This window comes from Oncorhynchus kisutch, linkage group LG17 (assembly GCF_002021735.2).
Source record: "Oncorhynchus kisutch isolate 150728-3 linkage group LG17, Okis_V2, whole genome shotgun sequence".
Lineage (NCBI taxonomy): Eukaryota > Metazoa > Chordata > Actinopteri > Salmoniformes > Salmonidae > Oncorhynchus > Oncorhynchus kisutch.
In genome coordinates this window covers 21,762,223-21,788,305 of record NC_034190.2, presented here as the reverse complement: position 1 = coordinate 21,788,305, position 26,083 = coordinate 21,762,223, and the positions used below count along the sequence as shown (strand labels likewise).

The 26,083-nt window shown below is 45.9% G+C and overlaps 1 protein-coding gene across 6 annotated transcripts in view; it reads right to left on the bottom strand.

Annotated features, from left to right (window-relative positions):
* pum1 (pumilio RNA-binding family member 1) overlaps positions 1-25,971 on the bottom strand; it is a 34,418-nt gene extending 8,447 nt beyond the window's left edge. The window contains exons 1-17 of one of the 6 annotated variants that reach the window (XM_031793257.1): positions 25,859-25,971; positions 23,063-23,235; positions 21,255-21,377; positions 20,950-21,018; positions 20,568-20,673; positions 20,247-20,437; positions 19,592-19,761; positions 17,868-18,129; positions 13,912-14,005; positions 13,683-13,781; positions 6,266-6,408; positions 5,870-6,008; positions 4,438-4,575; positions 2,959-3,162; positions 2,557-2,661; positions 2,092-2,334; positions 1,684-1,951 (exon numbers count right to left, since the gene is read on the bottom strand). In XM_031793257.1, the coding sequence (XP_031649117.1) occupies positions 1,684-1,951; positions 2,092-2,334; positions 2,557-2,661; positions 2,959-3,162; positions 4,438-4,575; positions 5,870-6,008; positions 6,266-6,408; positions 13,683-13,781; positions 13,912-14,005; positions 17,868-18,129; positions 19,592-19,761; positions 20,247-20,437; positions 20,568-20,673; positions 20,950-21,018; positions 21,255-21,377; positions 23,063-23,224 (2,516 nt within the window). In that variant the 5' untranslated portion in view covers positions 23,225-23,235; positions 25,859-25,971. Of the gene's footprint in view, positions 1-1,683; positions 1,952-2,091; positions 2,335-2,556; positions 2,662-2,958; positions 3,163-4,437; positions 4,576-5,869; positions 6,009-6,265; positions 6,409-13,682; positions 13,782-13,911; positions 14,006-17,867; positions 18,130-19,591; positions 19,762-20,246; positions 20,438-20,567; positions 20,674-20,949; positions 21,019-21,254; positions 21,378-23,062; positions 23,236-24,495; positions 24,874-25,858 lie in introns of those variants that run through there. The other 5 variants (XM_031793261.1, XM_031793259.1, XM_031793263.1 and 2 more) reach the window with 5 other exon arrangements.
* Between the last annotated feature and the right edge of the window lie 112 nt (positions 25,972-26,083).

Here is a 26,083-nt window from a genome sequence, read left to right as displayed (position 1 = left end):
TGGTTGTAAAAGTGTTCCAACTGGAGAAACACTATAGACTCCTATACAAAGACAATTGTTGGGCTCATTGCAATTACTATCACTGTCTTCTTAAGACTCATTTGTATTTATGTAAATTGTGCATGGGGTCATTGCATGTAGTCAAATGCAACACAGATGGACTGTGTGTGTAATAATAATAATAATAATAATGTGACAACACCAATAATAATGCATTTGCTATTCCCTATTATGGAGTGGGTGTGCAACAGGCAAACCCAGTGATGCTATTGGTCCCTCATCTACAGTTGTGACAGACACAGAGCAAGCATTTAAAAAAGGTAGGCTGCTTATGCACCCACATCAAAAAATGCTCAGACCTCACTCCAGCCCTTTCATATTACATTGCAAAGGACATGATGCCATTTCAAACTGTTGAGAGGCCTGGCTTTCTGAGGCTGATAAAGGTTACCATGCTGCTAATTTCCAATTTCAGTGTCAGTACTTTCTGAACATTTCCAGCACATTTGAACAATACCCCGATACAGATAACCGCGATAATAGATAACTGCGATAATACAGATAACCGCGATACTACAGATAACCGCGATAATAGATAACTGCGATAATACAGACAATACAGCTAACCGCGATAATACAGCTAACCGCAATAATAAAGCTAACCGCAATAATACAGCTAACCGCAATAATACAGCTAACCGCAATAATACAGCTAACCGCAATAATACAGCTAACCGCAATAATACAGCTAACCGCAATAATACAGCTAACCGCGATAATACAGCTAACCGCGATAATACAGCTAACCGCGATAATACAGCTAACCGCGATAATACAGCTAACCGCGATAATACAGCTAACCGCGATAATACAGCTAACCGCGATAATACAGCTAACCGCGATAATACAGCTAACCGTGATAATACAGCTAACCGTGATAATACAGCTAACCACGATAATACAGCTAACCACGATACAGATAATACAGCTAACCGCGATAATACAGCTAACCGCAATAATACAGCTAACCGCGATAATTTGTCACTATAATCGCGATATTACATTTTCATACGGTTTCATCTCTAGATTCAACATGTTTCTATATTTCTGCATTGGCAATGTAAGCTCCAAAACTTTCCATACCAATAAAGTGTATTGAATTGCATTGAGGGGGTTGAGTAATAAGGAGAACAGGAGGAAAGAGAGACAGGGATGAGGAGAGAGCTGAAAGACATGAGAGAGAGGGAATGACACCATGGTTTCTAAATAGAACATTCCAGTTGTAAAAGACATGTAGGTAGACCCAGCATCCAAGCAGACAACATCTGGAGTCCATCATTGAGGATGAGACAGTAGGTCTATGTTTTGGTACTGGACGGGAGTGATGAGAGATTATTTGTGTGGTCTACGTGTCTACCTGCTGCCATGCTGAACTCCATGATGTGTGTGTCTCTACCTGCTGCCGTGCTGGTCCTGGCTGAACTCCATGATGTGTCTCTACCTGTTGCCATGCTGGTCCTGACTGAACTCCATGATGTGTGTGTCTCTACCTGCTGCCGTACTGGTCCTGACTGAACTCCATGATGTGTCTCTACCTGCTGCCGTGCTGGTCCTGGCTGAACTCCATGATGTGTCTACCTGCTGCCGTGCTGGTCCTGACTGAACTCCATGACGTGTCTCTACCTGCTGCCGTGCTGGTCCTGACTGAACTCCATGATGTGCCCAGCAATCTCTCTCAGCTGCAGGTTGGGGTAGCGGTTGTTCCGGAAGTCTTCCAGGAGCCGGCTCCGCCCTGACGGCATCACATCCGACATTCCGTAACGTAGCCGTGACGATGGGAAGAGCTGGCTGCTGGGAGAGAAGAGGGAGGAGCCAGAACTGGCACTGCGATACTTGGCCTCCGCCCCCGGAGCAGCAGAAATGAAACGACCGCTGCCATTGGTCAGACCTCCTGTGGGGAGGGTTCAGAGAGTAGTGATGGTTAGCACTGGTTGGATAACATAATAATAACACTGATAGAATGTTATAATACACTAACCCTAAAAATACAATGCAAGTTATGTCAGCATTTTAATAGACTTCGTCACTCACCCAGGTTGAGGTTGGATGAGGAGCTGTGATTGGACAGAGATGGGGGTGGGGTTAGGGAGTGGGAGGGGCCTTGGTTGGGCAGGGGCATTCCGACAGGCCCGGGTGAGGAGCTAAAGCCAAGGGTTCCGTTGTAGAACCCCCCGTGACCAATGGGAGTGAGACTCGACTGTGTGCGTTTGTACAGGTCACTACTGCCAGTCAGAGAGTCACGACGAGAACCACTCCCACCACTGGAGTTAGCCACTGGAGGGAGACAGAGAGACCATTAAACACACACACACACCACACACCCCACACACACCTGTCACTACAGTTGGCCGGTAGAGGGAGTTATACACAAAGGACAGCAGGCTACAGACAGTTAAATACAATGAGAAGCCTCTCCATCCAGCCTACTGAATATCAGCCTTGGGTTGCACATGGATAGAGAGGGAGCGAGATGAGACAATAAAACACCACACACACCTGCGGTCCCAAAGCCTCCCAGCGTAGCTCCCAATGTTGCTCCCAGTGAAGAGTTGCTCTGACCGAACCCCAGAGAGGCAGAGCCAGGGCCTGGCTGGGCGGAGCCTTTAAAGAAAACAACATATCGCCTTCGTTAATCTACATTTGTTTCGGAATTTAAATGGTAAATTAAATAATATTTGCACACACATTTTGGCCACGTTCCAGGCTGACTACATTGCAGACCCCTGCGGGATCTAACTTCTGGATAGATATTTGACATATCAACTAAACTCGTAATAATATAGGAATCTGATGCCCGATTGTGAAGTTGATGAAATGGCATGCATCCATTGAAACGTCTGCAATGTAGTTCGCCTGGAACACAACATCTGTCAATTCACCCGTTTTGTTTTCACTCACAGTACGTTGTTTGGCTACCTTGAGAGAAGAGGGAGGAGCTCTGGGAGGAGTTGCTGAGAGAGGAGGATCCATAAAAGGAGTTTCCTGACATAGCCCCTCCCCCCTGCTGCTGAGGCTGCTGGGATTGCATGCCTCGGAATGGACCATTGGCCCCGCCTCCCATACCGCCATTAGCCCCGCCACCCGCAGCTGCTGCAGCCGCCACTGGAGAGGCAGAGCGAGAGCGAGAGGGGCAGAGCGAGAGGGGCAGAGCGAGAGGGGCAGAGCGAGAGGGGCAGAGCGAGAGGGGCAGAGCGAGAGGGGCAGAGCGAGAGGGGCACAGGCAGAGCGAGGCAGAGAGAGCGAGAGAGAGAGCGAGGCAGAGAGAGCGAGAGAGAGAGCGAGGCAGAGAGAGCGAGAGAGAGAGCGAGGCAGAGCGAGAGAGAGAGCGAGGCAGAGCGAGAGAGAGAGCGAGGCAGAGCGAGAGAGAGAGCGAGGCAGAGCGAGAGAGGGAGCGAGGCAGAGAGAGAGAGAGCGAGGAAGAGAGAGAGAGAGAGCGAGGAAGAGAGAGGCAGAGCGAGAGAGCGAGAGAGAGAGCGAGGAAGAGAGAGGCAGAGCGAGAGAGCGAGGCAGAGCGAGAGAGCGAGGCAGAGCGAGAGAGCGAGGCAGAGCGAGAGAGCGAGGCAGAGCGAGAGAGCGAGGCAGAGCGAGAGAGCGAGGCAGAGCGAGAGAGCGAGGCAGAGCGAGAGGGGTAGAGGCAGAGCGAGAGGGGTAGAGGCAGAGCGAGAGGGGTAGAGGCAGAGCGAGAGGGGTAGAGGCAGAGAGAGAGGGGTAGAGGCAGAGAGAGAGGTAGAGGCAGAGAGAGAGGGGTAGAGGCAGAGAGAGAGGGGTAGAGGCAGAGAGAGAGGGGTAGAGGCAGAGAGAGAGGGGTAGGGGCAGAGAGAGAGGGGTAGGGGCAGAGAGAGAGGGGTAGGGGCAGAGAGAGAGGGGTAGAGGTAGAGAGAGGGGTAAGGGTAGAGAGAGGGGTAAGGGTAGAGAGAGGGGTAAGGGTAGAGAGAGGGGTAAGGGTAGAGAGAGGGGTAAGGGTAGAGAGAGGGGTAAGGGTAGAGAGAGGGGTAAGGGTAGAGAGAGGGGTAGAGGTAGAGAGAGGGGTAGAGGTAGAGAGAGGGGTAGAGAGTCTTTAAAATGTTCTTAAACCTTTATTTAACCCAGAAGGTCAGTTTAGAACTAATTCTTATTTGCAATGACGGCCTACTGGGGAACAGTGGGTTAACTGCCTTGTTCAGGGCGCAGAACGACAGATTTGTACCTTTTCAGCTCAGGGATTCAATCTAGCAACTTTTTGGTTACTGGCCCAACACTCTAACCACTAGGCTACCTGCTGGTTACTGGCCCAACACTAACCACTAGGCTACCTGCTGGTTACTGGCCCAACACTCTAACCACTAGGCTACCTGCCACCCCAGATGGAATGACAGTGTAAATGGAGGAGTGTGTTACCTGCTTGTGCAGCGGATGGAGAGATAATAACTGAGCCCGCGGGGGCCATGAGGCGTACAGGTCCGCCCCTAGATCCTGTGTTGACCACTAGCGCCCCCGTCTGGTCATAGTAGGCAGCTGGAGCCAGCATGGGATAGCCTGCAGAGAGAAACACGAGTTAGACCAGCATTTCTCAAACTCGGTCCTCGGGACCCCAAGGTGTGCACGTTTTTATTTCTTCCCCCCCAACACTACACAGCTGATTCAAAGCTTGATGATTAGTTGATTATTTGAATCAGCTGTGTAGTGCTGAGGCAAAAACCTAAATGCGCAACCTTGGGGTCCCGAGGACCTTGTTTGGGAAAACTTGTGTTTGACCTGTGTGTGTGTCTCAGAATGTCCGTAAACCGGTAATTGCCGGCTTTTGGCAGATTAAAAAAACTAAAGGCCGTTAAATAAAATTGTTGCTGGCGACAGGGATAGTGCTTTTTAATTAATTGATGGAAATACAAGTCAACGGAAAAACATTTGACAGTCATGCTTATGGGTCTAACGGTTAATTTGCATAATTTTGTGGAATTAAATTGGAGCATGTGTATTTATCACATGCTCACAGCCTACAGAGAGCCTATTTTGAGCACAATAGAGCTGCTCGGGTGAAATGTGCTTTTATAAACCTAGTCATTGTGCAACAACTCTAAAATAAATAACTTATTAAAAACGGTTTTGATCACCACAATTAAAGAGCTACTATTTTTATTTCTCAACTAGGGTGCCTCCCATTCATGTGCAATAGGCAAGGATGGGCATGTTATCAGAGCGTCACCCAACGCTTTGCAATGTGAGCTGCAGGTAGGATGCATTTTGAAAACTGAACATTTCACTTCATATTATGAGGCATGTCTTACCTTGCTTAAAAGTAGCCTAGAACAAATCTGACCATGGAAACATGGAGGCAATTCTTTCATAAAGACTTCCTTTCATATTCCATTGAAACCAGCATTTCTCTTGGTTTTCCTATCACCTTTCTTTCTTTGTAGGGAAAAGCCAAACGCACAATCCTAGTCATATTAGCAAACCATCCTAGTTGTTGCACCTTTAGATTCTCCCTCTAAGTCTCTAGTAGAGATTTTCATCTCATCAGGTGCACTGTTAAGAACGGTGTTTTCCCACAAATTGCATTTTGGAAGATGTTTGAAAATTGTCTACTTCATTACAGAAGTTGCATATTCTGTTTAGATTATGGTAATTAATCTAAATGTGATTTGTCATTCTGAGTACTGTCGGTGGACGACCTAATGGGTTACACACCCAATGCATATGGTTCAGGTAAATTTCTGAAATGGCCGGTAAATTAAAATATTCCCGGGTTACGTTGCCTGGGGCAACAGAAACCTGGTGTGTATTTGTGTGTATGCAGGAACAAGCATGTGAGTGTCTGTATGCGTCTCACCAGGCACGCCGGCCGCCAGCCCCTGTCCGAAGGCGAGCGCAGAGTTGACAGCTGCGGCGGAGATCAGCTGGTCATTCTGCTGACCCTGTGGACCTTGGCTAGGGGTCAGGGGTCTCTGGTTACCGCCCCCACGCATTACCTAGGAAACACAGGATACACAAAGCAATAGCCAATAAGAGGCCCTGAAACTGGTGTTATCCTTAGTAAAATGCCATGGACACAACGTGACTGGGCAAATAATGTGCAAGATTGCATCAATAATTACTCTATGCATGTTGAAACAATCTACAACCACAAAGTGGTTAGCATTGAAAGACAGGCAAAAAATGTCTGACAGAAGATTCATCTAATAGGAGAGCAGTTGAGGAGAGGTCTAGCCAATAGGAAGCCACTGACCTGTTGTTGGTTCTGCTGGTTCTGTCCTTGAGCCTGTTGATTGGCTGAGTTGTTGGCAGCTGCAGCCTGTTGCTGGAACAGATTGGCTGGATACACTCCCCATGGAGTCACCCCGTAGTACTGAGGAGGCATCACCGCTGGGCCTGAATACACACACGGTAAGTTGGTTGGCACATACAATGCCAGAATAGTGGGTTCAATTCCTTGGAGTATGCATATGTAAAAAGTATGCACGCATGACTGCAAGTTGCTAAATGATACAGTTGAAGTCGGAAGTTTACATACACCTTAGCCAAATACATTTAAACTCAGTTTAACAATTCCTGACATTCAATCCTAGTAAAAATGTCCGATCTTAGGTCAGTTAAGATAAACACTTTATTTTAAGAATGTGAAATATCAGAATAATAGTAGAGAGAATGATTTATTTCAGCTTTTATTTCTTTCATCACATTCCCAGTGGGTCAGAAGTTTATACACTCAATTAGTGGTAGCCTTCGTAGCATTGGTAGCATTGCCTTTAAATTGTTTAACTTGGGTCAAATGTTTCGGGTAGCCTTCCACAATAAGTTGGGTGAATTTTGGCCCGTTACACCAGCTGTCAGGAGGAACCGAGTCAGGTTTGTAGGCCTCCTTGCTCGCAAACACTTTTTCAGTTCTGCCCACAAATTTTCTATAGCATTGAGGTCAGGGCTATGTGATGGCCACTCCAATACCTTGATTTGAACCTCTCTTTCATATCGTCTGAGATCCCCAAGGATTGGAAAGCTGCCGCAGTCATCCCCCTCTTCAAAGGGGGAGACACCCTGGACCCAAACTGTTACAGACCTATATCCATCCTGCCCTGCCTATCTAAGGTCTTCGAAAGCCAAGTCAACAAACAGGTCACTGACCATCTCGAATCCCACCGTACCCTCTCCGCTGTGCAATCTAGTTTCCGAGCCGGTCATGGGTGCACCTCAGCCACACTCAAGGTACTCAACGATATCATAACCGCCATCGATAAAAGACAGTACTGTGCAGCAGTCTTCATCGACCTTGCCAAGGCTTTCGACTCTGTCAATCACCATATTCTTATCGGCAGACTCAGGAGCCTCGGTTTTTCGGATGACAGCCTTGCCTGGTTCACCAATTACTTTGCAGACAGAGTTCAGTGTGTCAAATCGGAGGGCATGCTGTCCGGTCCTCTGGCAGTCTCTATGGGGGTGCCACAGGGTTCAATTCTCGGGCCGACTCTTTTCTCTGTGTATATCAATGATGTTGCTCTTGCTGCGGGCGATTCCCTGATCCACCTCTACGCAGACGACACCATTCTATATACTTTCGGCCCGTCTTTGGACACTGTGCTATCTAACCTCCAAACAAGCTTCAATGCCATACAACACTCCTTCCGTGGCCTCCAACTGCTCTTAAACGCTAGTAAAACCAAATGCATGCTTTTCAACCGGTCGCTGCCTGCACCCGCACGCCTGACTAGCATCACCACCCTGGATGGTTCCGACCTAGAATATGTGGACGTCTATAAGTACCTAGGTGTCTGGCTAGACTGCAAACTCTCCTTCCAGACTCATATCAAACATCTCCAATCGAAAATCAAATCAAGAGTCGGCTTTCTATTCCGCAACAAAGCCTCCTTCACTCACGCCGCCAAGCTTACCCTAGTAAAACTGACTATCCTACCGATCCTCGACTTCGGCGATGTCATCTACAAAATGGCTTCCAACACTCTACTCAGCAAACTGGATGCAGTCTATCACAGTGCCATCCGTTTTGTCACTAAAGCACCTTATACCACCCACCACTGCGACTTGTATGCTCTAGTCGGCTGGCCCTCGCTACATATTCGTCGCCAGACCCACTGGCTCCAGGTCATCTACAGGTCCATGCTAGGTAAAGCTCCGCCTTATCTCAGCTCACTGGTCACGATGGCAACACCCATCCGTAGCACGCGCTCCAGCAGGTGTATCTCACTGATCATCCCTAAAGCCAACACCTCATTTGGCCGCCTTTCGTTCCAGTACTCTGCTGCCTGTGACTGGAACGAATTGCAAAAATCGCTGAAGTTGGAGACTTTTATCTCCCTCACCAACTTCAAACATCAGCTATCTGAGCAGCTAACCGATCGCTGCAGCTGTACATAGTCTATTGGTAAATAGCCCACCCTTTTTCACCTACCTCACCCCCATACTGTTTTTATTTATTTACTTTTCTGCTCTTTTGCACACCAATATCTCTACCTGTACATGACCATCTGATCATTCATCACTCCAGTGTTAATCTGCAAAATTGTAATTATTTGCCTACCTCCTCATGCCTTTTGCACACATTGTATATAGACTCCCCCTTTGTTTTCTACTGTGTTATTGACTTGTTAATTGTTTACTCCATGTGTAACTCTTTGTTGTCTGCTCACACTGCTATGCTTTATCTTGGCCAGGTCGCAGTTGCAAATGAGAACTTATTCTCAACTAGCCTACCTGGTTAAATAAAGGTGAAAAGCAATAAGCAATAACTTTGGAAGTATGCTTGGGGTCATTGTCCATTTGGAAGACCCATTTGCAACCAAGCTTTAACTTCCTGACTGATGTCTTGAGATGTTGCGTTAATATTTACAAATCATTTCCCTACCTCATGATGCCACCTATTTTGTGAAGTGCACCAGTCCCTCCTGCAGCAAAGCAACCCCACAACATGATGCTGCCACCCCTGTGCTTCACGGTTGGGATGGTGTTCTTCGGCTTGCAAGCATCCCTCTTTTTCCTCCAAACATAACAATGGTCATTATGGCCAAAGAGTTCTATTTTTGTTTCATCAGACCAGAGAACGTTTTTCCAAAAAATACAATCTTTCTCCCCATGTGCAGTTGCAAACCGTAGTCTGTTTTTTTTAATGGCGGTTTTGGAGCAGTGGCTTCTTTCTTGCTGAGCGGCCTTTCAGGTTACGTCGATATAGGACTCGTTTCACTGTGGATATAGATACTTTTGTACCCGTTTCCTCCAGCATCTTCACAAGGTCCTTTGCTGCTGTTCTGGGATTGATTTGCACCTTTCGCGACAAAGTACGTTCATCTCTAGGAGACAGAACGCGTCTCCTTCCTGAGCGGTATGACAGCTGCGTGGTCCCATGGTGTTTATGCTTGCATACTATTGTTTGTACAGATGAACGTGGTGCCTTCAAGTGTTTGGAAATTGCTCACAAGGACGAACCAGACTTGTGGCGGTCCACAATTTTTTTTATGAGGTCTTGGCTGATTTCTTTTGATTTTCCTATGATGTCAAGCAAAGAGGCAGGTAGGGCTTGAAATACATCCACAGGTACACCTCCAATTGACTCAAATCATGTAAATTTGCCTATTTTCTGGATTTTTCCAAGCTGTTTAAAGGCACAGTCAACTTAGTGTATGTAAACTTCTGACACACTGGAAATGTGATGCAGTGAATTATAAAAGTGAAATAATCCGTCTGTAAACAATTGTTGGAAAAATTACTTGTGCCATGCAAAGTAGATGTCCTAAACAACTTGCCAAAACTATAGTTTGTTAACAATACATTTGTGGAGTGGTTGAAAAACAAGTTTTAAAAACTCCAACCTAAGTGTATGTAAACGTCCGACTTCAACTGTATGTATAAACTCCGCAAAAAAACAAAACGTTCCCTCACTGTCAACTGCGTTCATTTCCGGCAAACTTAACATGTGTAAATATTTGTATGAACATAACAAGATTCAACAACTGAGACATAAACTGAACAAGTTCCACAGACATGTGACTAACAGAAATTGAATAATGTGCCCATGAACAAAGGGGGGGGGGGGGGGGGGGGCAAAATCAAAAGTAACAGTCAGTATCTGGTGTGGCCACCAGCTCCAGAGTACAGGCCTTGGTGTAACACTCATTCTTTCAACAATAAATGTGAAACGGACCATCACTCCTGGTGAGACAAAACCGCAACTCGTCTGTGAAGAGCAATTTTGCCAGTCCTGCCTGGTCCAGCGATGGTGGGTTTGTGCCCATAGGCGACGTTGTTGCCGGTGATGTCTGGCGAGGACCTGCCTTACAACAGGCCTACAACCCCTCAGTCCAGCCTCTCTCAACCTATTGCGGACAGTCTGAGCACTGATGGAGGGATTGTGCGTTTCTGGTGTAACTCGGGCAGTTGTTGTTGCCATCCTGTACCTGTCCCGCAGGTGTGATGTTCAGCTGTACCAATCCTGTGCAGTTGTTGTTACACGTGGTCTGCCACTGTGAGGACGATCAGTTGTCCGTCCTGTCTCCCTGTAGCGCCGTCTTAGGCGTCTCACAGTACGGATATTGCAATTTATTGCCCTGGCCACATCTGCAGTTCTCATGCCTCCTTACAGCATGCCTAAGGAAAATTCACGCAGATGAGGCATCTTTCTTTTGATGTTTTTCAGAGTCAGTAGAAAGGCCTCTTTAGTGTCATAAGTTTTCATAAATATGACCTTAATTGCCTACCGTCTGTAAGCTGTTAGCGTCTTAACGACCGTTCCACAGGTGCATGTTCATCAATTTTTTACGGTTCACTGAACAAGCATGGGAACAGTGTTTAAAACCTGTTGAGGCTCGGGGGCAGTATTTTCACGGCCTCCTACTCTTTCCCAGACGGGAATAAATGCATAGTATTATTACCTGTGGATAGAAAACACGAGTATAAAAAAATAAAAAAACGTGAGTATAACAGAACTCATATGGCAGACAAAAACCTGAGAAGAAATCCAAACAGGAAGTGAAAACTCAATTTAGAAAACAGTGCCATTGGATGTCCACCTTAGATATGGATGAGAATGCAATTCCTAGGGTTTCCTCAAGATGTCACCGTCTTTAGATTCTGGTTGTATGATTCTACTATAAAGGTAGGGCTCATAATAGCTCTTTGAGTAGGTGGTCTGGCAGAAAGCCTCGGTTTCATTACGCGCGGTCATGAGAGAGTGTTCTTGCGTTCCTATGCTTTTCTTCAGACAATGAAATTCTCCGGTTGGAACCTTATTGCTGATTAATGTTTAAAACATCCTAAATATGGATTGCATTCATCATTTGACTTGTTTCTACGACCTGTAACGGAAGTTTGAGTTTTTGTCTGGAGGAATTGCTCGTGCTTTTTGAGAATTGAATGCTGGGCTGAACAAGTTAACAACAAGTGGCTAAATTATGGGCTTTTTGGAACAAATCAGTCATTTATTGTCGAACTGGGATTCCTGGAACTGCCTTCTGATGACGATATTCAAAAGGTAAGTGAATATTTAGTGTTTTTTGTAGCTTCTGTTGACACCAAATTGGCGGCTATTTCTTTGGGTTCTGAGCGCCGTTCTCAGATTATTATTGGTTTTTATCTGACACAGCGGTTGCTTAGAGGATACATTTAACTTTAATTCTGTGAATTACACTTGCATCTTTTGTCAATGTTTATTGTGAGTATTTCTGCAAAATCACCGGATGTTTTGGAATCAAAACATTACTGCACGTAAAACGCGCCAATGTAAACCGAGATTTTTTTTTTCTTTGTATATATATATATATATATATATATATATATATATATATATATATATATATATATATATATATATATATATATATATATATGCACATTATCGAACAAAACACACAATACATGTGTAACATGATGTCCTATGAGTGTCATCTGATGTAGATAATCAAAGGTTAGTGATTCATTTTATCTATATTTATGCTTTTGTGACTGAAATATCGCTCTGTGTGTTTTTGAATTTGGTGGTCATCTAACGTAAATATATGTTGTGTTTTCGCTGTAAAAAAATTTTTTTTAAATCGGACACGATGGGTGGATCAACAAGATGTTTATCTTTCATTTGCTGTATTGGACTTGTTAAACCCTTTACAATGAAGATCTGTGAAGTTATTTGGATTTTTACTAATTATCTTTGAAAGACAGGGTCCTGAAAGGGGGACATTTCTTTTTTTGCTGAGTTTATATACACACTTATCTACACTACACACACACCCACCCACAGACAGTACCAGTCAAAAGTTTGGAAACACCTACTCATTCAAGGGTCTTTCTTTATTTTTTGTACTCTTTTCTACATTGTAGAATAATAGCGAAGACAACACAACTATGAAGCGAGACATGGAATCAAAAAAAGTGTTTAACAAAATCAAAATATATTTTAGATTATTCAAAGTTGCCACCCTTTCCACATTCTTGGCATTTTCTCAACCAGCTTCATGAGGAATGCTTTTCCAACAGTCTTGAAGGAGTTCGAACATATGCTGAGCACTTGTTGGCTGCTTTTCCTTCACTCTCCAGTCCAACTCATCAGACCATCTCAATTGGGTTGAGATCAGGTGATTGTGGAGGCCAGGTCATCTGATACAGCACTCTGTCACTCTCCTTGGTCAAATAGGCCTTACACAGCCGCAAACCAGAAGGAATGGTGTATCACTTCAGAATGCTGTGATTGCCATGCTGGTTAAGTGTGCCTTGAATTGTAAGTAAATTACAGACAGTGTCACCAGCAAAGGACACCTACACACCATCTCCTCCATGCTTCACAGTGGGAACCACACACGCGGAGATCATCTGTTCACCTACTCCGCATCTCTCAAAAGACACAGCGGTTAAATTTGGACTCATTAGACCAAAGGAAAGATTTCCACTGGTCTCATGTCCATTGCTCGTGTTTCTTGGCCCAAGAAAGTCTCTTCTTATTAGTGTCCTTTAGTAGTGGTTTATTTGCAGCAATTCGATCATAAAGGCCTGATTCACACAGTCTCCTCTGAACAGTTAATGTTGAGATGTGTGTTACTTGAACACTGTGAAGCATTTATTTGGGCTGCAATCTGAGGCTGGTAACTCTAATGAACTTATCCTCTGCAGCAGAGGTAACTCTGGGTCTTCCTTTCCTGTGGCAGTCCTCATGAGCCAGTTTCATCATGGCACTTGAAGAAACTTTAAAAGTTCTTGACATTTCCAGATTGACTGACCTTCATGTCTTAAAGTAATGATTGCCTGCCGTTTCTCTTTGCTTATTTGAGCTATTCTTGCCATATGGACTTGGTCTTTTACCAAATAGGGCTATACCACCTCTACTATATGTCACAACACAACTGATTGGCTCAAACGCATTAAGGAAAGAAATCTCACAAATGAACTTAAGGCACATCTGTTAATTGAAATGCATTCCAGGTGACTACCTCATGAAGCTGGTTGAGAGAATGCCAAGAGTGTGCAAAGCTGTCACCAAGGCAAAGGGTGGCTACTTGGAAAAATCTCAAATGTGTCATTTCATCTTTTTGATGTCTTCACTACTAATCTACAATATAGAAAAAAAGTTTTTAAAAATAAAGAAAAACCCTGGAATGAGTAGGTGTGCTGGACATGGAATAGAAATGGCAGGTGAGTGTGTATCTGCCTCTCACCCAGTGTTGCAGCAGCTGCCAGTCCAGCAGCGTAGGGGTCAGTTCCAGGCGGGCCCGTACTGATGATGTAAGGGTTGGGAACAAACGCAGGAGCCAGACCTGATAAAACACAGAGATAGAAGTCAGTGAGACAGGAACACACACAGTCCAAGAACTTTGTCACTGAATAAATTCCCAGAAATGAGTCAGCAGAGCATCATGTTGAACATGTCTTTCACCTAAAACTTACCAATGTGAGATTGCTGTGCTGCTGCCAAGGCGTACTGTTGTTGTTGGGCTGCTGTCAGCTGCTGCAGTGCTAGAGCACTGGGTCTCTGAAACAACTACACACACAGGTTATTTATTACACACACACACACACACACTCTCTACCATTCAAAAGTTTGGGGCCATTGAGAAATGTCCCTTTTTTTTATTAAGAAAATCACATTTTTTGTCCTTTAAAATATAAAATTGATCAGAAATACAGTGTAGACAGTGTGTCTAGTCTGAGAAACAGACACCTCACAAGACATCAACTGGCAACTTCATTAAATTGTACCTGCAAAACAGCAGAAAAACACCACAAGAAAAGATTAAGATGGGCAAAAGGACACTAGACAGAGGAACTCTGCCTAGAAGGCCAGCATCCCAGAGCCGCATCTTCACTGTTAACATTGAGACTGGGGTTTTGTTGGTACTATTTAATGAAGCTGCCAGTCGAGGACTTGCGAGTACTTGTCCTCTTGCTAAGTTGCGCACTTGGGCCTCCCACTCCTCTTTCAATTCTAGTTAGAGCCAGTTTGCACTGTTCTGTGACAGAGTAGTACGAGATCTTCAGTTTCTCAGCAATTTCTTGCATGAAATAGCCGTAATTTCTCAGAACAAGAATAGACTGATGAGTTTCAGAAGAAAGTCTTTGTTTCTGGCCATTTTGAGCCTGTATTCGAACCCACAAATGCTGATGTTCCAGATACACAACTAGTCTAAAGGCCAGTTTTATTGCTTCTTTAAATCAGAACAACAGTTTTCAGCTGTGCTATCATAATTGCAAAAGGGTTTTCTAATGATCAATTAGGCCTTTAAAATTATAAACTTGGATTAGCTAACAACGTGCCATTGGAACGCAGGCGTGATGGTTGCTTATAATGGGTCTCTGTACGCCGATGTAGATATTCCATGAAAAATCTGCCGTTTCCAGCTACAATAGTAATTTACAACATTAACAATGTCTACACTGTATTTCCGATTAAATTTGATGTTATTTTAATGGACAATTTTTTTTGTGCTTTTCTTTCCAAAACTACCGGTCAAAAACACCTTCTCATTTGAGGATTTTTCTTTATTTTGACTATTTTCCACATTGTAGAATAATAGTGAAGACATCAAAACTATGAAATAACACATGGAATCATGTAGGACGGCAGGTAGCCTAGTGGTTAGAGTGTTGGACTAGTAACCGGAAGGTTGCAAGATCAAATCCCTGAGCTGACAAGGTAGAAATCTGTCGTTCTGCCCCTGAACAAGGCCATTAACCCACAGCAGGCCGTCATTGTAAGTAAGATTTTGTTCTTAACTGACTTGTCTAATTAAGTAAGTTTTAAAAATGTAGTAGCCCAAAAAAAGTGTTAAACTAATCAAAATATATTTTATATTTGAGATTCTTCAAATAGCCACCCTTTGCCTTGATGAGAGCATTGCACACTTCACATTCTCTCAACCAGCTTCATGAGGTAGTCACATGGAATGCATTTCAATTAACAGGTGTGCCTTGTTAAAAGTTAATTTGGGGAATTTCTTTCCTTCTTAATACGTTTGAGCCAATCAGTTGTGACATGGTAGCGGTGGTATACAGAAGAGAGCCCTATTTGGTAACATACCATGTCCATATTATGGCAAGAACAGCTCAAATAAGCAAAGAGAAACGACAGTACATCATTACTTTAAGACACATCAGTCAATACGGAAAATGTCAAGAACTTTGAAAGTTTCTTCAAGTGCAGTCGCAAAAACCATCAAGCGCTATGATCAAACTGGCTCTCGAGGACCGCCACAGGACAGGAAGACCCAGAGTTACCGCTGCTGCAGAGGATACGTTCATTAGAGTTAACTGCACCTCAGATTGCAGCCCAAATAAATTGCTGCAAAGAAACCACTAATAAAGGAAACCAATAAGAAGAGACTTGCTTGGGCCAAGAAACACAAGCAATGGACAATAGCCCAGTGGAAATCTTTTCTTTGGTCTGATGAGTCCAAATTTTACCGCTGTGTCTTTTGTGAGACGCAGAGTAGGAGAACAGATGATCTCTGCGTGTGTGGTTCCCACTGTGAAGCATGGAGGTGGTGGTGTGATGGTGTAGGTGTGCATTGCTGGTGACACGGTCTGTAATTCACTTACAATTCAAGGCACACTTAACCAGCATGGCTATCCCAGCATTCTGCAGTGATACGCCATCCCATCTGGTTTGCGGCTGTGTAAGGCCTATTTGACCAAGGAGAGTGACAGAGTGCTGTATCAGATGATTGCTGCAAAGAAACCACTACTAAAAGGACACCAATAAGAAGAAGAGAGTTGCTTGGGCCAAGAAACACGAGCAATGGGCATTACACCAGTGGAAATCTTTCCTTTGGTCTGATGAATCCAAATGTGAGATTTTTGGTTCCAACAGCCGTGTCTTCTGTGAGACGCAGAGTAGGTGAACGGATGATCTCTGCATGTGTATTTCCCACCATGAAGCATAGAGGAAGAGGTGTGATGGTGCTTTGCTGTTGACACCGTCTGTGATTTATTTAGAATTCAAGGCACACTTAACCAGCATGGCTACCAACGCATTCTGCAGCGTTACACCATCCCATCTGGTTTGCGCTTAGTGGGACTATCATTTGTTTTTCAACAGGATAATGATCCAACACACCTCCAGGCTGTGTACGAGCTATTTGACCAAGAAGGAGAGTGATGGAGTGCTGCATCAGATGACCTGGCTTCCATAATTCTCCAACCTCTACCAAATTGAGATAGTTTGGGATGAGTCGAACCACCAAGTGAAGGAAAAGCAGCCAACAAGTGCTCAGCATATGTGGGAACTCCATCAGGACTGTTGGAAAAGCATTCCAGGTGAAGCTGGTTGAGAGAATAACAAGAGTGTGCAATGCTGTCATCAAGGCAAAGGGTGGCTATTTGAAGAATCTCAAATATAAAAAATATTTTGATTTGTTTTACACTTTTTTGGTGATATTTCATAGTTTTAAGGTCTTCAATATTATTCTGCAAAGTAGAAAATAGCACAAATATAGTAAAACCCTTAAACGAGTAGGTGTTCTAATACTTTTGACCGGTAATGTACATACATACATACACACACAGTCTGCTCACACACAGTACTCAACCCTGTACCTTAGAGAGTGCTTCCCTATTTACAGTTATTGAACACTATGGATAATATTAATTATGTTTACATACTGCTTTACCCACTTCATATGATATATTTAAGCAATAAGGCATGATGGCTAATATACCACGGCTAAGAGCTGTTCTAGTTTATAAACTGGGTGGTTCGAGCCCTGAATGCTGATTGGCTGACAGCAGTGTCAAATCAGACCGTATACCACCAAAGCATTTCTTGTTACTGCTCTAATTACATTGGCAACCAGGTTATAATAGCAATAAGGCACCTTGGGGGTTTGTGGTATATGACCAATATACTACGGCCAAGGGCTGTAACCAGACACTCCGTGTTGCGTCATGCTTAAGAACAGCCCTTAGCCGTGGTATATTAGCTATATACCACACCCGCTCGGCCCTATATAACTACTGCTGTTCACACACAAAATATGTGTATCAACAAATGAAATATTATTTGATTTGATTTGAGTATATACACCAAGGAATATCAACTAGATTAAACAGAGGGATTATTTTTTCTTGAACGGGTGGCTGGGAGCGGAAACTTAATTACAAATCATTTGTAGACTGCAAATTGACCGCAAGACCAAAGAGACACAAAATTTGACTAAAACAATCATTGCAAACCTTGCTGACATTTGAATACGATCACGTGTCTCTGTATTATACGTGGGAATACATGGGAACAGATTTCCAAATTTAAAATTACTTGGAGCTGATTTCATGGTGTTTAACAAAGTGGACTGCAGTGGTCCAGGAGTCCATGGTGGTCATCATCATACCCCACACACACACACACACACCTGTTGTTGGTTGCTGTAGTCAAACAGCCCCACGGTGGGCTGTGAGTCCATGGCCATCTGGGAGTTGTAGTCAAACTGCAGAGGCTCCATCACAGACTCCATGGTATCCATGGTAACGCCCTGTTCCACACCAGAGAAGTCCTCTTGGGGTTTGGGACCCCCGCCTCCTCCCATGGGGACCATACCCTCCCCTCCTACACATCCCCCTACACCCCCCATCATGTCAGTGTCTGTCCCCGCAGGCTGCATCTGGCCTTGACGACTGAAGAGAGGAAAGAGAGCAGGAGAGAACATGGGGAGGTGTTTGTGTATGCCGGTGTGAGTGAGTGAGTGAGTGAATGCCGGTGTGAGTGAGTGAATGCCGGTGTGAGTGAGTGAGTGTGTGTGCCGGTGTGAGTGAGTGAGTGTGTGTGCCGGTGTGAGTGAGTGTGTGTGTGTGTGTGCCGGTGTGAGTGAGTGAGTGAGTGTGTGTGCCGGTGTGAGTGAGTGAGTGAGTGTGTGTGCCGGTGTGAGTGAGTGAGTGAGTGTGTGTGCCGGTGTGAGTGAGTGAGTGAGTGTGTGTGCCGGTGTGTGTGAGTGAGTGAGTGTGTGTGCCGGTGTGTGTGAGTGAGTGAGTGTGTGTGCCGGTGTGTGTGAGTGAGTGAGTGTGTGTGCCGGTGTGTGTGAGTGAGTGAGTGTGTGTGCCGGTGTGTGTGAGTGAGTGAGTGAGTGTGTGTGCCGGTGTGTGTGAGTGAGTGAGTGAGTGTGTGTGCCGGTGTGAGTGAGTGAGTGAGTGAGTGTGTGTGCCGGTGTGAGTGAGTGAGTGAGTGAGTGTGTGTGCCGGTGTGAGTGAGTGAGTGAGTGTGTGTGCCGGTGTGAGTGAGTGAGTGAGTGTGTGTGCCGGTCTGTGTGAGTGAGTGAGTGAGTGTGTGTGCCGGTCTGTGTGAGTGAGTGTGTGTGCCGGTGTGTGTGAGTGAGTGAGTGAGTGTGTGTGCCGGTGTGAGTGAGTGAGTGAGTGTGTGTGCCGGTGTGAGTGAGTGAGTGTGTGTGCCGGTGTGAGTGAGTGAGTGTGTATGCCGGTGTGAGTGAGTGAGTGTGTATGCCGGTGTGAGTGAGTGAGTGTGTATGCCGGTGTGAGTGAGTGAGTGTGTATGCCGGTGTGAGTGAGTGAGTGTGTATGCCGGTGTGAGTGAGTGAGTGTGTATGCCGGTGTGAGTGAGTGAGTGTGTATGCCGGTGTGAGTGAGTGAGTGTGTATGCCGGTGTGAGTGAGTGAGTGTGTATGCCGGTGTGAGTGAGTGAGTGTGTATGCCGGTGTGAGTGAGTGAGTGAGTGTGTATGCCGGTGTGAGTGAGTGAGTGTGTATGCCGGTGTGAGTGAGTGAGTGTGTATGCCGGTGTGAGTGAGTGAGTGAGTATGCCGGTGTGAGTGAGTGAGTGTGTATGCCGGTGTGAGTGAGTGAGTGTGTATGCCGGTGTGAGTGAGTGAGTGTGTATGCCGGTGTGAGTGAGTGAGTGTGTATGCCGGTGTGAGTGAGTGAGTGTGTATGCCGGTGTGAGTGAGTGAGTGTGTATGCCGGTGTGAGTGTGTGCCGGTGTGAGTGAATGTGTGTGCCGGTGTGAGTGAATGTGTGTATGCTGGTGTGTGTGTGTGTGTATGTGTGTGCCGGTGTGAGTGAGTATGTGTGTGCCGGTGTGAGTGAATGTGTGTATGCTGGTGTGTGTGCGTGCTGGTGTGTGTGTGTACCTATACTCTTTGACGTCCACGTCCAGGCCATTCTGCACAGGGAGCCCATTAGGGTTGATGACATCACTGATGACATCGTTCTCTCCCTCCGTCATCTCAAGTTTCTCTACTTCAAACGCGGCCTTCGGTTTCTCCCTCTTCTCATCCTCCACCTCTCCATCCCTCGGGCCCTGTCAGAGGGAGAGCGAGCGATAGAGATGTAGAAGTCGATGGATGGACAGATTGAAAACATTGTGATTGAGAGATGTATCACTGTGCCTTTACTGACCAGAGGATGAGATCGATAGAGGAGTGCAGGAAGGAATGAACCAGTAAGATGGAGGGAGTGCTAAACAACACTACAATAGATCCTAGCGCAGGAGACCAGGTTCAGACTACAATAGAACCTAGCGCAGGAGTCCAGGTTCAGACTACAATAGAACCTAGCGCAGGAGTCCAGGTTCAGACTACAATAGATCCTAGCGCAGGAGTCCAGGTTCAGACTACAACAGATCCTAGCGCAGGAGACCAGGTTCAGACTACAATAGAACCTAGCGCAGGAGTCCAGGTTCAGACTACAATAGAACCTAGCGCAGGAGTCCAGGTTGTCAGTGATAAAAGGGAGTTGGTTATAGTGATAGATGAATGATAGTGGAAACGGGTTTAGGCTACTTACGTAGGGTCCCTTGCGTAGGCAGGAGTCCAGTTTTTCGGCGGGAGAGGAGGAGAGGACGTACTCTACCATACTGACTCCTAAACCCCCACTCTCTGACCGCGGTGACATCACTGACCCACCCACTTCCCCGCCGCTATGGAACCCACCGCCAGCCCGACGGGACACCATGATTGGCTGAGATACCGAGTGGTCTGGGGAGGGGAAATTAGAGAGCACCCTACCGTCAGTCTCCAAACACACACACATTAGGCTGGGCACAGACTTTGGTGTGTTGACCCATTGGTGTTTTAATCCTGGGACTGGGCCCACCCTCTGTCTTACCTGTGGCCCCCCACGCGCTGTCCCTCCACTGGTCCAGAAAGATCCCTTTTGGTCCGTCTTTCCCCGCTTCATCACTCTCCCAAAACTTCTTACCTGTCAGAAGCTGCTGTAGAGGAGAGACAGGAGCGAAACATCGAAAGGGACAGCGAGAGAAACGGAAAGAGAAATATGAAGTGTAAGGACATTTTCCTCAATGTCTTCGCTATATAACTACCAAGATAACTGCTAGCTAACATTACAATGCTGAAGATTCCTACAGCAGCTGGATGTGCTGTATGACAGGACACTATTCTGGGTTTCAGTCTTCCTACCACCACATGGCCTTTGGTAAGCTGTGTCTACAGTCCTCAAACTACTTGACCTCTAACACCTGACCCCTTACCTCTCCCATGGCACGCCCCTCTAGAGCCAGGGCCTGGAAGTCATGGTTCAGCTCATCCATCGACCGCACCTACAGAAAGAGACAAGTTTAGAGTAACACACACATCCAAACAGAAAGACAAGGTAGAGCATCAAACATCTACAGACATAGACAATGTTAGAGTACCACACACATAATCACCCCTACTGAGAGGCAAGGTTACACATACACAGAGCAACAGAGAGAGATGGTCGGTAAAGACTAAGGGTATACACTCACACACACATTAACCCAGACCATTTTCTGATTTTACACACACACAGTACCTGGCTGTCGTGGATGTTATCCCCAATGGGCCAGCGGTGTTTCCCAGGCTGCTCTCCGTGCTGCCGCTGGAAGAAGTAATCCACCATGGCATCATCCTGAGACCGACCGGCACCCGCCACGCCCTGCGACACAGGCACACTTAGCTAACGCCTCTGGCCCCGCCAGTTTTGCACCAAAAACTACACTGCTCAAAAAAATAAAGGGAACACTAAAATAACACATCCTAGATCTGAATGAATTAAATATTCTTATTAAATACTTTTTTCTTTACATAGTTGAATGTGCTGACAACAAAAATCACAAAAATGATCAATGGAATCAAATGTATCAACGCATGGAGGTCTGGATTTGGAGTCACTCAAAATTAAAGTGGAAAACCACACTACAGGCTGATCCAACTTTGATGTAATGTCTTTAAAACAAGTCAAATGAGGCTCAGTGGTGTGTGTGGCCTCCACGTGCCTGTATGACCTCCCTAAAACACCTGGGCATGCTCCTTATGAGGTGGCGGATGGTCTCCTGAGGGATCTCCTCCCAGACCTGGACTAAAGCCAACTCCTGGACAGTCTGTGGTGCAGCGTCGCGTTGGTGGATGGAGCGAGACATGATGTCCCAGATGTGCTCAATTGGATTCAGGCCTGGGGAACGGGCGGGCCAGTCCATAGCATCAATGCCTTCCTCTTGCAGGAACTGCTGACACACTCCAGCCACATGAGGTCTAGCATTGTCTTGCATTAGGAGGAACCCAGGGCCAACCGCACCAGCATATGGTCTCACAAGGGGTCTGAGGATCTCATCTCGGTACCTAATGGCAGTCAGGCTACCTCTGGCGACCACATGCAGGGCTGTGCGGCCCCCCAAAGAAATGCCACCCCACACCACGCCAAACCGGTCATGCTGGAGGATGTTGCAGGCAGCAGAACGTTCTCCAAGGCATCTCCAGACTCTGTCACATGTGCTCAGTGTGAACCTACTTTCATCTGTGAAGAGCACAGGGCGCTAATTGCGAATTTGCCAATCTTGGTGTTCTCTGGCAAATGCCAAACGTCCTGCACGGTGTTGGGCTGTAAGCACAACCCCCACCTGTGGACGTCGGGCCCTCATACCACCCTCATGGAGTCTGTTTCTGACCGTTTGAGCAGACACATGCACATTTGTGGCCTGCTGGAGGTCATTTTGCAGGGCTCTGGCAGTGCTCCTCCTGCTCCTCCTTGCACAAAGGCGGCTCCTCCTTGCACGTCTCCTGATGTACTGGCCTATCTCCTGGTAGCGCCTCCATGCTCTGGACACTACGCTGACAGACACAGCAAACCTTCTTGCCACATCTCGCATTGATGTGCCATCCTGGATGAGCTGCAATACCTGAGCCACTTGTGTGGGTTGTAGACTCCGTCTCATGCTACCACTAGAGTGAAAGCACCACCAGCATTCAAAAGTAACCAAAACATCAGCCAGGAAGCATAGGAACTGAGAAGTGGTCTGTGGTCACCACCTGCAGAACCACTCCTTTATTTGGGGTGTCTTGCTAATTGCCTATAATTTCCACCTGTTGTCTATTCCATCTGCACAACACCTTGTGAAATGTATTGTCAATCGGTGTTGCTTCCTAAGTGCACAGTTTGATTTGTGTGAGTGTGATTGACTTGGAGTTACATTGTGTTGTTTAAGTGTTCCCTTTATTTTTTTGAGCAGTGTATTAATTTGTCTGCACGTCTGTCAGTCTGTGTGACATGTAATGTATAAATAGGAGACATGTTTGTATTGGTGTCTACCGACTATATGCGGTTGTATCCATCTCCACCTTTACCTGTTGGCTAGGGGACGGGGCATGTGGGGTTTGTCCGGCCGGGGGGGCGTGTCCTCCGCTGCTCAGCACCACGGGCATGCTGGGAGTTGAAGTTCTGAGGTGGGGGCTGAATGAGTCCTGCCAGAGCACTGCTTTACCCTTCAACACACACACACTGCTCATTCCACCAAGGCCTGGGGAGAAGAGGGAGACACACACACACACACATCGTTAGTGACACACACACCTCCAATACACATGAGCTACACTCCTTTCAACACAATCTGGAACACACATACACATTTGCAGGGACTGGAATGAATCAACATTTATGTCCACCAGCCAGTGGAGTCAACTTGCAGAACATAAATTAGAACATATTCTAAGTTAGGGCTCCCCAACCCTGTTCCTGGAGAGTTACCGTCCAATAGATATTCACTCCAAACCTAATCTAACACATCCGATTCTAATAATTATCTGGTTGATAAGGTGAATCAGGTAAGCAACAACTGGGGTTGGGGAAAACCTATTTTTCATACCCAGCATTTTGCAAGTCACCCACAGTGTCATAAATAAATAACACACGCTAAACTGGGGTCAAATTCCATCTCGACAATACTTTCAGTCAATTCATGACTCGTGTGGGGGATTTCCACGTTCGATTTAACTGATAGACAAGAGTTTGAAATGGATCTGAAGCCTGACATCACCACTTGCCCATTCCCTTTCAGTAGTAATAGATGATCTAAACCGCTTGTCAAACTTATTCCACGGAGGGGCAAGTGTCTTCAGGTTATCTTTCTTCCCTTGTACTTTTGATTGATTAATTAAGGTCATTGATTACTAAGGAACTCCCCTCACCTGGTTGTCTAGGTCTTAATTGAAAGGAAAAAACAGCAGACACTAGGCCCTCTATATAATTAGATTGACACCCCTGATCTAAAGGTAAATAGGCATCGTAGGTGAATAAAATTAGAAGTCTGGTGTATTTCATCTTATGTGGCCTACATGACATGCTAGACAGAAACCCATTCTGATACAGTTTACTCCACATGATTCTGCAGCAAATGCTTGCGTTGTCATATTTCAGGAGGCATGCCTGTTTCTTATACATGTCATGTTCTACTATAGACTCAGATGGCTTGGATATGTGTGCCTACTTATGTTCAACAACTGTATTAAGGGCATCACTTGTCTTGATCAGTAGACCATAGGAACATTGACTACAGGGTTGTGCAATGTTCCTATAGGAATATATTCTGTAGCACAAACATGCTTTTCTAACATGTGTCAGTTGTACTTAAGAGATCTGCAACATTCCACAACATTGTGTCCTGCTGAAAACGGCCCAGCCAGGGGTGTAGTCATTAGTTGCAGACCGTTGCAAAACGTTTTGTAACAGACCGAACCGTTTACTCTAGGAACCAAATAGAACCAAACAGCGAGGGACATACCTCAATTTTTCCGCTTGGAGAAGATGGTTTCCAACAGCCTACACCTCAGGTGATGTGGATTCCACCCACTCAACAGGCGAGGAGTGTGTTCAGTGGTACGGTATTTTCTATCTAGACAACCAGGTGGTCTGCTTCTGTTTCCATGTTTTATTTATCATTGAACCTCAATCTGTCTGAATCATAAGGCCTTGCACTGATACACAGATGGAGAGGAAGAGAAGTCTTGGGAAATACAGCCCGAATTTGTCATATCGCAAAACTCCTCTCTACCTCACACACACCATCATGGCTCCGAGGTGTACACACACCTATCAACCACAGACACACTACAATGAGCAGACGCCTCCATGCATTGAGCTATACCGTAACGAACACGCCCCCTCTGCAGGTATCATTAGCTAGCCAGCAAGCTAAGTCCTGCCATCCAGACAACGCTTCAAGACAGCCACTTGAAATAAAAATATATATAAAAATACCCCCAGTCTGTATTGCATGAAAATAGCATTAAAGTATGTTATTCCATGCAAGCAGACAACAGCGGTTTATGCCATGTTAGACATGTAACATTAGCTACCTATTTGGAAACACCCGGAAATCAGTAACACAGTCTCTTGTTCATCACGCTCGAGTCGTTGTGTTCGCCACCCGGAAATAGGCATTGTTGGCTCTAACTGGGTTAATCATTATTTAATACCAGGGATCGATTATCACCGCGATCTACTGTCCTGTCCACCCGTGCCAGAACAAAAGCGGAACGTAGCTTTGTGTGCCAGCTAGCTAGCGTTAGCTGTCAGTCGCTGAGGCACAACATCCAACTAAACAAAACAATGAGGCCATTTAGGCATAAATGGACGTAAGCAAATTAGTTCGTCTGGTTTTGACATATAGCTAGTTAACTATGTTCTCCGTGTAAGGAAGTGTTCGCTAGCCGAATAACGTTAACTAGCTAAAGTCGCATGCCAACCACGGAACTGGTTCCAGTAGCTAGTTAACGTTACCCATTTACCAACAATACACGGCCTCCAAGCCAGAGACCTGTTCAGCCCAGTCCGACACTGGCCAAACCAGGCTCCAACACCTCCTCTCTGGATCGCACACACCGGTGACCCGTTACTAGTACCAGGAGGGGCACGAGAAGAGTGCTGTCTCCATGACGCGGATATAAGCTAGCTAACAAAGGCCTGAGCTGTCTGGCAAGAGCGGAAGACAGCAACACAACCGGAGGCAGGAGAGGGAGGCGACAACACAGCCGTTAAAATAACACCCAGAACTCTCGTTCCGGTCCGGTAAAGACAATAAACCGGGTGATGTGTGGTTTGATGCGTCTAGAGTGTTTCTGTTCCCACGGGAGAGGGCTACTTACAGGCGGAGAGGGCAGATGGTCGCAGATTTCAGCCCCGGTTCTCTTTCCAGACTTCCAAGCTTTCACTCCAACAACATGGCGGCTCGGAGGGACTCAGAGACAGGCTGACGCGCTGCATCATGGGAACGGAAGATGGCGAGAGCGGAGCGCGTGCGGTTCATTGCGCCAACCGTTTCACCACTGCCAGTCCTTTGTTATGTGGGTTTGTTGACATGATGTATTCTA